Source organism: Centroberyx affinis, unplaced genomic scaffold (genome assembly GCF_046629955.1).
Source record: "Centroberyx affinis isolate AG114_WGS23_722 - 3 ecotype Tasmania unplaced genomic scaffold, CSIRO-AGI_Caff_v1 ptg000239l_1, whole genome shotgun sequence".
In the NCBI taxonomy this organism is placed as follows: domain Eukaryota; kingdom Metazoa; phylum Chordata; class Actinopteri; order Beryciformes; family Berycidae; genus Centroberyx; species Centroberyx affinis.
In genome coordinates, this window is record NW_027278924.1 from 40,314 (window position 1) to 55,000 (window position 14,687).

Genomic DNA, 14,687 nt, shown 5'->3' on the forward strand with positions numbered 1-14,687 from the left:
GTGAAACACAGACAAGTGCTGAGACGAGACCGTGCACACACACACACACACACACACGCACACACACACACCTTGCACAATGCCTTGTCTTCTTCTCAGAGCTTCTCCTTGTTTTCCTATTATTTTGGCAGCCCATCCTCCCGTCGCGTCTCCAGGCAGCAGACAGAGGCATCATTACCCACTTGTCATTTTTACAATCCTTCGGCCTTATCAGTCAGGAGTCAGAAAATTAAAAAAAACAATACAGAGAATCTGGTGGAGGAAAGGTGTGTCTCTAAAATGTCTGCATTTTATGATGCAGCTTGTTATTGCTTTCGTGTGAAACGTCTTCATCAGAGTGGAACATGTGAGAGAGAATACAAGCCTGAATGTTTCAAACATTTGTGTAGATCCATTCTAGTGAGTTTTACTTCTTGTGAGAATAAATGAGAACACACTCTCCTCTCGCTCTCCTCAGCATGGGGCAAATGAACACGAAACAAGCTAAAGATGGTGTGTATGCATGCATGACAATGAGCAGTGGAGGTTACCAAGGAGTGGCAGAGAGTGAAACTGGGTTAGTGTATTGTCAGTGTTTTCTCTACCTGCTCAAACCACAGTTGACTCAGAGCAGGATCCGAACCAGACTCGCTCCTAAATCACCACAACCTGCCAGCACATCCATTATATAAAGCTAACAACTGCCTCCCTTTTCCCCATGCCCTCACCCCCCCTTTCCCCTTCTGTGTGTGTGTGTGTGTGTGTGTGTGTGTGTGTGAAGAGGATACAGTAGTTCTGTCAACAGTGTGCCCTCAGGACAGGTCCAATTGGGTGATAATTATGGTTTATCCTTTTCTAGCGCTGCCTGAACACACCCGAGTTCTCACCCTGAACAGAGAGGGTGTGTGTGTGTGTGTGTGTGTGTGTGTGTGTGTGTGGAGGGGAGGTGTATTTGTGCAAAAGATCTTTGGTTCATTCATACATTTCTGCTTACCATGTTCTGTTGTTGGAATGATTAAAGTGCCAGTTGCATCTGTTTAAACGACCCTCGTTTGCTATATTCTTATTTATTTTTTCTGCAGCAGCCTGTTTTCACCGCAGGAATGAAGGAACTATCAAGTTTCATTTTCTATTATCCTGTCTGAATGTTTCAGGAGAGATGCGGCTCTGTGGTTCCAGTGAAATCTCTCTCTACTTCCGTCTTTCTATCTCCCTGCCTTCCTCAGAACTCCTTGGCTCACATTGGTCGTTGTGTTTTTGCTTTTTCACTCTCTGTGTGTATTATTGTTTCTGCTGAAGCGGGTAATCGCAGGATGCAAGTGGAGTTCTATAGAAACGCTCTCCATCGGTCCACAGGTCACGTAGACCAACACAGAGCTGCCTGATCTGACAAAACTATTATTATTATAAGTAAAAGTATTAAAGTAAATTAAAGAGTATTAAAAAGAGAAATTAAAAAGAGAAAAACGTGCGTCTTTCTCACGCACAGGGCTTTTCAGAGCTGATTTTAAGCTTTTTACACAAAACATTTTTCACGTCAAATAGAGATTCCTTTTCCTGTAGTCATCATGACCCTTCCCTGATACAGTGATAACATACTTGGATCTTCGCTGTCAGTTGATAATGAAAGCTTTGCTGTGACTGACTCCTCTCACTGACTCATCTGCAACGCCTCACGGCGAGCAATAACTGCGGTATAAAAGAAAGAAGGACAATGTGTTATCTAATACCAGAAAAGATATTAAAGGCCAAAGAAAAGTCTTTATAGTCTCTGCAGCCGCAGGTCGACGTGGCAGACGACGCTTACACATCCTCAAACCAGGAGGAACCTCTGGAGCGTATGAATCCTGTGTAAATATAATGTAATCCAGTGGATGCAAATAAAGCATTTAAAGTGTGTGTATGTGTGTGTGTGTGTGTGTGTGTGTGTGTGTGTGTGTGTGATACTGCCACCTGCCCTGGGGGGTCAAGCAATTGTTGAGGCGGTGTGTCACAGACACTGGGCGGGGTATGCTGATTCCAGGGAAATGGCTTACGCTCTGTGTTTTTCTTTATTTTTCTCTTCATCTCTGTCACTCTGCCAGGCTACTCTCTCTCTCTCTCTCTCTCTCTCTCTCTCTCTCTCACACACACACACACACAAGCTCACACCCCAGCCTCCTGCCCTTCTCCTCTTCTCCCCTGAGGTGCAGATTTTACTATTTGCATTGTGGCTGTATAGAAACCTACCTGTGTGTGTGTTTGTGTGTGTGTGTGTGTGTGTGTGTCTGTATGCGTGCACCCCCACCTCCCCCTCCAGCCAAACTTGACTTTTACAAACTGTGCTCCTCCCTTCACCCCCTCCCTCCCTCTCTTGATCTTTTCTCTCTTTCTTTTCTGATTCACAGGACAAGACAAGCTGCTGCTGCAGTTGATAACAAATTAACCCTATGAAAAAAAAATGTATTTTTTCCCCAATCCACATAAGCAACCATTAATATAATGACACTAATAAAAAGTAATAGTAATAGTAACACTAATAATAGTAGTAGTATTAGTAATGGTACTAGTACCAGTAACAGTAATAGAATTAGTATTAGTATTAGTATCAGTAACAGTAACAGTAATAATGATATTAATGACAGTAATAGTAATGGTAACAATATTAATAACAATGTATTGTTATTATACATTATTTGTTATTATATAATATAAATGCTAGTTAACGGTAATAGTAATTGTTGCATGAATGTGATTTATCACACCATCTTGTCCCTGACCAGAGAAGCATCATGTAACCCAGTAGAACAACAATAACTACCCCCCCACACACACACACAAACTGACACACGTATACCCACACAAGGTGACAAACACTTCCTTGGTAAGTGCTAGATGAAAATACTGTGGAATATAGATAAAATAAGATATAATTTGTCCTGCAGGGAAACTTGTCTTGGGCTCCAAGCCACTGCATCACACATCACAATGCACATGTACACAAGTACATAGATCATACATACAAACTCATGCAAAACGTGCTTCAATTCACATGTTTAGTGTGAGACAGTAGTTCTAAAATAATAGTACTCCTACTTGTTGCTATTTAATATCTTGATGGAGGATGGAATAAATGAGTTCTTGTACCGGTTCAGTCTGCAATTTGGCATCCTGAACCATCGGCCTGAGGGCAACACCTCGAATTCTGGGTTCAGGATGTGTGTTGGGTCATTTAGAATCTTCTACTCCCTGAGCACAGAGTTTTCATATGGATTTGGATGAGATGTCTTGTCCTATTTATTTAAAACTTTGAACTTGTTTGTAACTCGACATCATTGTAAATGAGGGCAACCTCAATGGTTATTCGAGTTTAAATAAAGGTTTGAAATGAAATGAAATGAAATGAGATGTGCGAGCTTAGACTTTAACTGTGCTGACAGGTTACCATACCATACTTGGATGCCATATCGAATTACGCTCTAAAATCATTTGATAAAACAAGAACATACGTTTACTATTTACACCATAAATAGTCTAAGCCTTCTCAAAAAGTACATTCTCTGTTGTAGCCTAGAGCAAAGGTTTTCAACATGAACATGCCATGTGAGCGAACTGTCAATGTGGACACCAAGATATTTATATGAAGGAACCTGATTTATGGGTACATTGTGAATGAGTACTGGACTGTGGTCACCAACTGACTTTGGGTCGAATATCATCTCTTCAGTTTTTTTCACATTCACAATAAGGTGTTGAGCATCACACCAATCCACAATATAATGTTATATAATGTTAATCTAGATCCTGGCTCTGACCCAATAGTTTTACACGGAGCACTATAAGAGCTTAAGTGTGTGTGTGTGTGTGTGTGTGTGTGTGTGTGTGTGCCTGAAGGTGCTGGTGGTTTGCACTCCATGAGCTCTCACCTACAGGCCGCTGAGTTCTATTTGCTGAAAATACCTTCTGATTTAAAGAGTTAGCCAATGAATGCTATCCATGCACAGCACACAAATGCCCGCACTCACATGCTGAAGACGCAGAACAAACCAAGGTGTGTCATGTAGCATAATGTCAGTGTGAAATTTGCTGGCTCAAGTCCAGAGCCTTTCACAGCTCATTTCAGTAGGACGCCTTGTGTGTGTGTGTGTGTGTGTGTGTGTGTGTGTGTGTGTGTGCGTGCATGTATGTATGTTATACAGGTGTACTTGTACTTAACACCTGAAACAGCACGAATGCAATAAATCACGCCATCCGCAGGCATGATCATACCGCCATGCACTAATGTGAAACAAGAGGAGGAGAGAAGAACAGAGTGAAGGAAAATGTGGCAGAGAAAGTTTGAAGAGTAGGAGGACTGATCAGTAGCCTGCTTAGGATCAGAGGCTACTGTAGGTCACATGAAAATCTCAGGGTAAAGGAAAGTTCTTTGTTAAAATAGGATTCAAGTCATTCCTATAAGCTTGTTTAATCAATATCTGTGAATTTGAGCCTCTCACCCCAAGCAGGAACCTCACTCAGTTTACTGTCACAGTGTACACAACAGCAATCTCATATTCATATTATTCTGTCAACGGACAACTGGATCACAGCCATGAGTCTATGCTTAACCTATTTCAGAGCACCCATTTCTGCTTTGAGATACTTTACCCACTCAGCCCCTTGTGGGTGTAATTTGGTGTGGTGTGGCGTCTGGCCATACATCTACCTAAGTGAGTCCAAATTTGATTTTGCAGTTTTGCAGTCATTATGATGGAGAGCAAAGATCAGGAAAAAGGACCAAACTTCCCTCTGCTATGTGTCTGTGCAAGATTGTTTGGTGACTTACAGTACATATAATAATAATCTGTCATATTGTCCAAATATGACAATATCTGGTCAGTCATCAGTGGTTGACGTGTTCCTCTCTCTCCCCAGAAATGTTGTATAAAACATTTATCACGGCGAATCTGGAGGTTTTGGTGGCAAATGAGAGTCTTTGCCATACCTTTGGGTTTAGTGAATTGACGCCCCTGCAGACCTGGTCTATGATTTACATAACGTGAACTCTCACTTTTCCTCACTTAACTGAACCAGGATGGGATCACAATGTGCTGTAGGTTGAGGAACAAACCAGAGACAAAAACAGATACCAGAGAGTAATTTTCGACACAGAAACGAAGTTCTAGTGATTCATATCCAACCTGACCGCCACCACATCACCACGTCTCATGCTCTGCTTCTCATACAGAGCGAGCTGGCTGAGCCTAAGCGGATGTGTGTGCAGACATGAAAGGCCTCACCTATAATGTAGAATCCATCCATGAAGCAACAGAGCTGTCGCATCGTCCCCCGGCTTGTTTGAACAACAGCATCACACATCGCCATGCCTCGCTGCACACACACCCTGAGTCAGTGCCAGTGTGAGACTGTGTGTCTCTGAACACAGAGCTGTGATGACAGACGCCACCGTGTGTGTGTGTGTGTGTGTGTGTGTGTGTGAAGTTTGCTCCGCCACTCTAACTTACTCAGTTGGAGAGCAGCAACATATGATCCTATGCTCTCCCCTACTTTTTTTTCCTTCTCTCTCTCTCTCTCTCTCTCTCTCTCTCTCTCTCTCTAGATATGGAGAGAGAGAGAGAGAGAAGGAGAGAGAGAGGGAGAGAGAGAGAGAGGTGTAGAACATATGTTTTATTGTATTGTAAAGGATGTACTGAGATGAGAGGACAGAAGAAGAGAGAGTAAAGCTCAGGTGTGACTGAGTCAAATGTATGATTCTCTTTCTCTCTTTCAGTTTCTGATACACACCTACACACACCTACACACACATACACACACACACACACCTGTCACTTATAAGCCTCTTTGTGTGAGAGTGCGCTCACCCCTGACACCATGCAACAACACTAAGGATCATCTCACACCGCTGGATGATTCTGCAGCTGAAGCATCAGATTCAGGATTTATGAACCGTTTATCAAGCTGATCATAACATGAGATATTATGGTCAAACAGGCTGTTAGGTGTTAACATTACTAAGACAGCCTATTACAGTAGTGACAGATGGAGACAGGTAACTTCAGTGAGACATACTGTGGCAGGGTCTCTCTCTCTCTCTCTCTCTCTCAATTTCAACTTGCTTTATTGGCATGACATGTAAATAGATTTGTATGTATTTATATATTGACTTGTCAGCACATAGAGGGAGAAATAATAGGAAAAAGACATACAAATGCATTATGTACCTTACAATATAGTGCTAGTATGTTCTACATGTAGTGTTTGTATCAGTTCATGTGAGAAACTTCATGCATGTTGCAATTTTATTCTCTCTCTCTCTCTCTCTCTCTCTCTCTCTCTCTCTCTCTGTCTCTCTCTCTCTCTCATAATAATAATAATACAGTTCCTTGTGGGAAGAGCCTGTTCCTTGTCACGCCCAGGCCTTCCTCTTCCTTATCCACACACACACGCGCGCGCGCGCGCGCGCAAACACGCACTTACACACACACACACACACACACACACACACACACACACACACACACACACACAGACAGACAGGCCCGTACTGTCCCACCCCGCCCCGGTCCCGCCCAGCGGCCCGACCCCATGTAGGACAGACAGCGGATCATGTGACAAAGCGCACAGCAGTTTCTGAACGACAAGACTAGAGAGAGAGAGAGAGAGAGAGAGAGAGAGAGAGAGAGAGAGCGAGAGAGAGAGAGAGGGGAGAGTTTCGTAACTTGGGGAAGTTTTGTGGAGCCATCGATCAGCGGGCCGTCTTGTTGTTTAGCGTGACCGATGTCAGTGACACCACCGGGGGCCGATCGCCTGCGTCACCTTTTTCAGCCGCACGGAATTGCTTAATTGATTCTTATTTTGTTCGCGAGCCTTTGCCGTTCAGCAAGGCAGCTGTGAATCTACCGTCTCTCCCCCAGGGATAGTACGGCGATACCATCTGAAAAGTAAGTTTGACACTCTGCCCGACTTTCTGCCTCAGTTGGAAAATCCTATACTATTCCTATAGGGACTCACAGTGTGTGTGTGTGTGCGGTGTTTCAGACTGACTTTATGGTGATCTTAACACACTTTTTTAAATTTCCTATGGTATTACTATAGGATTTTCTGTGGTATGATGTCATATTTTAGCCTATAGTAGTAGTTATCTTTTTTTTTTTTTTTGCTATGATCGTTGTATAGTGGACTATCGTTGTAAAATCTATTATAGGATAAATATTGTTCTTATTCGTTATGTGTGTAGCGAGGCTTGTAACCACATAACTCTATAAATCGAGAGTTATGGTGTAATGGGATTACTTGTGGTTTTGTCTGGTTTGGTCGCTAATTAACTAATTAGTTCATTAAGTCTAAGTATTAAAGTGATTTTCAACAATGCCTTGACTTTCACCGGTATTTCCATGAATTCGTGAACGTCTTCTCGGTACAAGTAGATCAGGCTGAGTTAATAATTCACTTCATCAAAATCAAAATCAGTGAGCGTCGTTTAAATTGATTGGCCTGATGAATGATGATCTGATCGGCATCTAATTGTTTTCCTGACTAGACTGTTGATTATAGTGTATATATAGATTTTAAATCAGTCATGAGGGAGAGAGAGAGAGAGAGAGAGAGAGAGAGAGAGAGAGAGAGAGAGACCCTGCCACAGTATGTCTCACTGAAGTTACCTGTCTCCATCTGTCACTACTGTAATAGGCTGTCTTAGTAATGTTAACACCTAACAGCCTGTTTGACCATAATATCTCATGTTATGATCAGCTTGATAAACGGTTCATAAATCCTGAATCTGATGCTTCAGCTGCAGAATCATCCAGCGGTGTGAGATGATCCTTAGTGTTGTTGCATGGTGTCAGGGGTGAGCGCACTCTCACACAAAGAGGCTTATAAGTGACAGTGTGTGTGTGTGTGTGTGTGTGTGTGTGTGTGTAGGTGTGTGTCAGAAACTGAAAGAGAGAAAGAGAATCATACATTTGATTCAGTCACACCTGAGCTTTACTCTCTCTTCTTCTCTCCTCTCATCTCAGTACATCCTTTACAATACAATAAAACATATGTTCTACACACCTCTCTCTCTCTCTCTCTCTCTCTCTCCCTCTCTCTCTCTTTCTCTCTCTTTCTCTATCTCTCTCCCTGTTTCCTGTGCTTTGTTTCAAGGCTGAGGCTTGCGTCACACATTCCACTTGGCACATGAAGCCCTTATCCTGTTTAGAGCCTGGAGAGACAGAGAGAGAGAGAGAGAGAGAGAGAGAGAGGGAAGGGAGGAGAGAGGGATGTGGATGTGGGGGGTGGAAGGGTGGAATGAGGGCGACCTCTCTCTCTCTCTTTCTCTTACTTACTACCTCTCTCTTTGCCTCTCTATTTTTCTCTCATTAGCACAAACACACATGTACATACACACACACACACACACACACACACACACACACACACACCAACACATTTACACACACACACCCCAAATACCCCACCCACCCGTATGCCTCTTTTCCTGAATCAACATGCTGATGTTATCTGGTGGAACAAAATGCGCAAACACACACACACACACACACACACACACACACACACACACACTGCTCAAAGGGCATGTCCTAGGGAACATTAGGGCTAAACATTAAACTCGGGGATGCTGGAGAGTTGGTGATCCTCCAGTAGAACTTCAGGACACCATGCTCCTCTCAGACGGCCATAAACTTTAAAAAGCTGTATCTCGTTACACAACCTCACACACTCACTCACACACAGACACGCACTTCTGCAGCACAAGTCTGTTACCGCTTCTTAACCACCAGATTGAGCCACTGTGACTGAGTCGCTCTTTCTCACCCTCCCACCCCCCATGTTTGAGGTCCATTGAAGTTTTGTCATATTTGGGTTGAAACCCACTTCATTTTCTTCCCTGTTTCTGTCTCTGCCTCGTTCTTTCCACTTCCATTTTGACATAGTTTGGTCAGAGCGGCTGTTTTCTTTGCCCTTTCTCTCCTTCCATTCCCCCTCTCTCCTCTCATTCTTTGGGTAGGGGGGGAGAGGAGGGAGGGAGGGAGGGGGGATTCAGACAGGAAACCGCAGGCCCCCTGCAGCAGCACCCCCCATTTGGCCCCTCTCTCCTCCTCCTCCTCCTCCTCCTCCTCTCCTCTACACCCCCCGACCCATCACGCAGTGTGGAAATAATAACAGTCAGACTAAACTGTGAGGGCTTCCGCTTCTCTCCCTCTCTCTCCCTCTCTCTCTCTCTCTCTCCCTCTCTCTCTGTCTCTCTCTCTCTCTCTCTCCCTCTCTCTCTCTCTCTCTCTCCCTCTCTCCCTCTCTCTCTCTCTCTCCCTCTCTCCCTCTCTCTCTCTCTCTCTCTCTCTCCCTGGCAGCCTCTTTCATTTTCTCTTTCCCTCTGTCCTCAGTTGTCTGGAAAGCCTCAAAGCTTCGCTCTCTTAGACAAGTGTGGCTTGAGGTGCGTGCACATGTGTGTGTGTGTGTGTGTGTCTCTGCCTTTGTCTCGCTGCTTGTGTTTGAGTATTGTGTCAACTTTTGTGTGTTTCCTTAAATGCGTGTACTGGCGTGCGTGTATGTGTATGTGTGTGTGTGTGTGTGTGTGATGATGGATCCTGTTTCCTCTCCCCTGTTGATGGCCCCCTCTGGCTTCCCTTGAGGTCTGCAGGCCTGCAGCCTCACAGTCTGCTGTGGAGGAGCTGAGAGGGGCTATGGATGTGCGTGTGTGTGTGTGTGGAGGAGGCGGAGGAGGAGGTGGGGGGGGGGGGGGGGGGTTAAAAGGATGAGAGGAGTGGGCTAGGCCGCTCAGACTAGGGAGTAGGTAGCCAAAGTAAGAGGATAGGGGGCTTTATTAGGGGAATAGGGAGTGAGAGGAGTGAGCTAAGGAGTTCAAACTAGGGAGTAGGGAGTCAAAGTCAGAGCGCATGAGGCTTTATTAGGGGACTAGGGAGCGAGGAGTGAGGTAAGGCGGTTCAAACTAAAGATTAGGGAGGTACACTAGGGGGCCGGGGGCTTGAAGTTGTGTGGGTCGAGGGCAACAGAAGTGAGCTAGGGAGAGTTCATTGTGAAGAGTGTGGCGCTAAATGGGACTTGGGGGGGGGGGGGGCGGTGTTTACAGGTAAAGGAGGTGAGAGGAGTGGGTTAGGAAGCTGGAAGTGGAGAGTAGAGAAGGTAAACCGTGGAAGACTAGCTTGCCAGCCTTGATGAGTCACCTAATGGGGATCCTTAATAAAGAGTAAACAGTAAGCTGGGGGAGTTAGAAATAGGTAGGCGGGTGAGATGTGAGGCAGTGTACATGAGGATCCACACAGTAAGCCATGTACTGTATGAGCGCCTGTGAGTCAAGCACTCCATGTTTGATCTGTTACTCAAGCACAAAATGTTTGATCTGTTGTCATTCCTGTATCGCCGTTATGGAGTAATACAACAAAGGAGCAAAGTAAAGAAGGGATTAGAAAGCTGCAAAATAGGTGGTAAAGAAAGGCAAGGATAAGACTCAGAGGGAGAGAATCAAGGGTTATGGTGTAAGGGTCTAGTGTGTGTGTGAGAGTGTGTGTGAGTGTGTCTATTGCGGCGTGTTCTTGGACAAAGCTGTTGTCTGGAGGTTTCTGGTCTCTCTGGTGATCTCATCATCTCCAGCCTGTTGCCATTAGTGTGTCTGTGTGTGTGTGTGTGTGTGTGTGTGCGTGTCTGTAATAATTTAGTCTTTTAGTGATTTAGTGTGTGTATTCTGTCGAGCTAGCAGAAACTTTGTGCGTGTGTGCATGTGTGTGTGTGTGTGGTTGAGTCAGTAGCCAGGGACTCCAAGCCACAATATTTTCCCCTTCAGTCATGTTGTTTTATATCATTCATGCTCGGCTCTTCACATGGAGAGAGGGAGAGAATGAAAGAGAGAAACAGAGAAGAGGAGGAGATAGACCGAGAGAGAGAAAGAGAGAGATGCTGTCATGTGTTTCAGATAGTGTAACTATTGTAGTGAAGGAGAACAGGGTGAAATATAATAGAGAGACATGCAGAGATAGAGGTGTAGAAGAAGAGGGTGATATGGAGGAAGACGGAGGGAGAGTCGGAGGGCAGAGAGCGGTGTAGGAAGTGTTTGCCGAGTGGGTTGGAGTTGAGTACACAGTAGCTCCACTGACCTAGAAGGACAATATTTGCAGACCGCACTTGACACACACAAACACACACCCACATGTAGAGCACACACAGAGCAAATATTCCTCAACAGTTTACGACACAGGTAGGCTACTTATTTACCAAATAGGTGCAGTGCATACTGGTTCCTTCACTTCACAGTGTGTGTGTGTGTGCATGCATGTGCATGTTCACCTGAAGGATATATAAAGTGTGTGAAAGCAGGGGTGGATCAGCTGTTCAATTTGTATCTTTCAGGAACAAGCTGGATCTCAGATCAGTTTGACCTGCTGTGACTCGTAACTTTATCTCTCAGTGGATCAGCGCAGCTCTGATTTTGAAATAAAGCTCCAGCTGTAGGATGGTCTTTACCTCCCGGCGTGTAACAAAGACATTGAGCAGCTAAACTGAATTTATTTCCTGTGATTGTCTAAACGTTCTGGGACTCATTGTATGTAATTTTTGCGATACTCCCCTAAGGAGAAATTAGATGGTCTCCCTCCACCATCCTGCTGTCAGATGCTGCCTGATTTTCATTGTCCTATGCGGTGAACCCTAACCATCTGGCATGTAAATTCAAGCAAACAATATGAATTATTTGCTAATACTATGTGACCCAGGTCTCTTTCACCACCCTTCAAATTGCCCCCCCCGCTTATTCCAACCAGCGCCCGCCGACTGCCTGGCTGATTTAGCTCACTGAACTAAATGTAACACATCTCTCCCTGTATCAGATGACATGAATCAACTTCACCTTCAGGTAAGCGAGCCTGCGAGGGGAAATGTGACAGGTGATCTCTGAGAGGGGAATGGTATGTTCTGTGACGTGCCGTGACTTTCAAAGAATTAAATGGACGCCCAGCACTGCAGGGGGTTTGCTATCTGTACATTTGCGCTAGAGGACACTTCCTCCGCTTTTAAAAAAAAAATGCGTTCATCCACTTCTAAAGGTTCCCGATGGCCCGGGGCGGCCCCCTTGTAAGGGACCTGCCCTGCGTTTGGCATTTTCCCTCTGTCTGAAAACATACATGTGCTGATAAAGGCACACACACACATGACTAAATCTCTCTCTCCTGACGGGCCCATCCCCGAAGTGACAGGATAATTTCCCTTTAGGAGTATTTCGGTGATAAAAGGACGCCCTGAGTCACTCAGTCGGGACATTTATCTGTCAAACAAACAATGGCTCATGAGTTTGATGAGTGTTTTTCTGTAAATAGGTTGAGGTGTGAAGCAGACATGAAGTCCCACGTTTTATTTACTTACTGCACGACTGCTTGTTTGGAATTTTTTTGAAATACGAATGCAGGATAGATGCAAGGTGTGGGGAAATTCCACAATAGACGTGTTCTGTTTCTGTTGATGTAAAAATACATACTGGCCCGGGACGCTGCACTATCCCAACACCCACTACTGAGAAACTGGAAGAAGGAAGTAGCCTCTCTTTTCTGTTTTTTTCAACTCGTAATCTGTCTGTTCACGCTCCATACCTGCTCTGTTTTGTCACTTCTGTGTGTGTAGGACAACCACAAGAGAACAACTGCTTGACCCGAAGTTGAACTACAATACAACAATACAAACCTAGATTAGAACGCACACCCTCACACACACACACACACACACACACACACACAGTCCCCCACCTGACCACAGTCTTTTTGTTTCTTCGGAGTGGAGCGAAGGGCGAGGCCTAAGTCGTCATGTTCACGCCCTTCCTGACCTAGCAAGCCAGCATCCTGCTCCTATTGGTCTGGTCCCCATCTGGACTCTGTGTATGTGTGTGTGTGTGTGTGTGTGTGTGTGTGTGTGTGTGTGTGTGTGTGTGTGTGTGTGTGTGTGTGTGTGTGGTAGGGTGTGACGCCCTGTGTTCTCACCCATTTGTTAATAATTAAAGGCTAACTTGTCTCCAGACTGTGGACTTTAACCAGGTCACACACACAGACAAACACACACACACACACACACACAAACTCCCTTAGGGTACATTCTTTGACAGTTCATGTTGCCTTAATGCTTCGGTGAGCACACACACACACAGAAGTGCACTCACACACACACTTGCTTATGCACAAACACAGAGTCATCATAGCTGCACCTGGCCATTCAAAGCCAAGGTAACTGGAACCACCTTTGAAACCTCATACGCTTTTGCTGCAAACACTGTAACTGACAGCGCCTCCGTGGGTGGAGGTGGCAGCAGTGGTGTGTGTGTGTGTGTGTGTGTGTGTGTGTGTATACACTTACAGTATGTCTGTTTGTGAGTCACTGACCTGAAAATAAAGTTGCTCTCTAGTCTTTCCACCATAGCTGTCCAGACAGATGGGTTTCTAGCCACGTTACACCTGGACTGTTGTCTGCGTGGCAGGTATTTTTTCGGATGACACCCATGTTGTTAAGTTGTTGTCGACGTGGCCCCGCGGCCTCAAAAACTGTCAGAGTGTGTGTGTGTGTGTGTGTGTGAACATGAAGGACAGGTCGGCGGCAAGAGACAGAGGTTCTCCTGGAGACGGCGGGTGAGAGTAGAGAGGAGGAGAAGACGCGTAAAATCTGACAGAAAAATATGTATGGCCATTGTCTGCTGCGATTTATGGGAATTGCGGTCACACACACACATACGCAGACACACACACACGCACACACCACACATATTTCAGTCACCTATAGTTATCTCCAGACCCTCCTCTAGCCTTTACTTAAGTGATTTAGTTTTCATCACTTCTCTCGCGCCTCTCCCTTCTTTTGTCAGAACGGAGGCACAGTTTCCTGTCATCTTAATGTCATCACAACAGGGTGTGTTTATGTTTTTGTGTGTGAAGTACAAGGATGTGTGTGTGTGTGTGTGTGTGTGTGTGTGTGTGTGTGCTTATAGTACATAGCTTCACAGTAAACGATTAACAAACAGGCTTTTGATCATGGTTAGCTCTTTGCCTCCATGTTAAACCAGCTTAAATCACCAATGACTTTAGTTCACTTCCCCAGTACTGAACCTGTTGACATTGACGTTGTATGTTTAAATGTGATGGTGTGTATTATTGTGTGTACTGACGGCTGTGTGTGTGTGTTTCTGTAGGAGCCTGGCCTGTGCAGCCATGCTGATGTATGATTACCCATTGAAGACAGACATGGAGACGGTAAGGCACGTGTGTGTTTCTCCAAGTGTGTACTTGGGTGTTCATGTGTGCGTGCGTGTGTTTTTGTTTCACCATTGCTCACACAAGCCTGAGCATGTTTTATAATGCCATACAGTAAACCTGACCTACACACACACACACACACTCACTTCTGCTACGTGTCTAGACAGACTGGTTCCCACATTCCGGCTCTTCCTGGACAAACAGGCTGCTGTGCAGTGGATATTTGCATACAATGGGCACACACACTGCCAGGCAGTACACTAATGGACACACACACACATACACACATACACACACACACACACACTGAGACATAACTGTTACCCACACCTAAACAGACCCGAGTTCCAATTTTTTGGCTGGCGTTGGTTGTTTGTGCAGTTGAAACATGTTTTCACTGTTATTCAATGTAAAACGGAAACTCTCTCTTTTGTCCCCCCGCTGCTGTTTCCCTTCTTCTCCATCCTCCTCTCTCTCTCTCTC

General features: G+C 45.0%; 1 protein-coding gene across 2 annotated transcripts in view; it reads left to right on the top strand.

Annotated features, from left to right (window-relative positions):
- Positions 1-6,615: 6,615 nt before the first annotated feature.
- LOC139664675 (Krueppel-like factor 3) overlaps positions 6,616-14,687 on the top strand; it is an 11,909-nt gene continuing 3,837 nt past the window's right edge. The window contains exons 1-2 of one of the 2 annotated variants that reach the window (XM_071543600.1): positions 6,616-6,899; positions 14,141-14,201. In XM_071543600.1, the coding sequence (XP_071399701.1) occupies positions 14,160-14,201 (42 nt within the window). In that variant the 5' untranslated portion in view covers positions 6,616-6,899; positions 14,141-14,159. Of the gene's footprint in view, positions 6,900-14,126; positions 14,202-14,687 lie in introns of those variants that run through there. The other variant, XM_071543609.1, reaches the window with a different exon arrangement.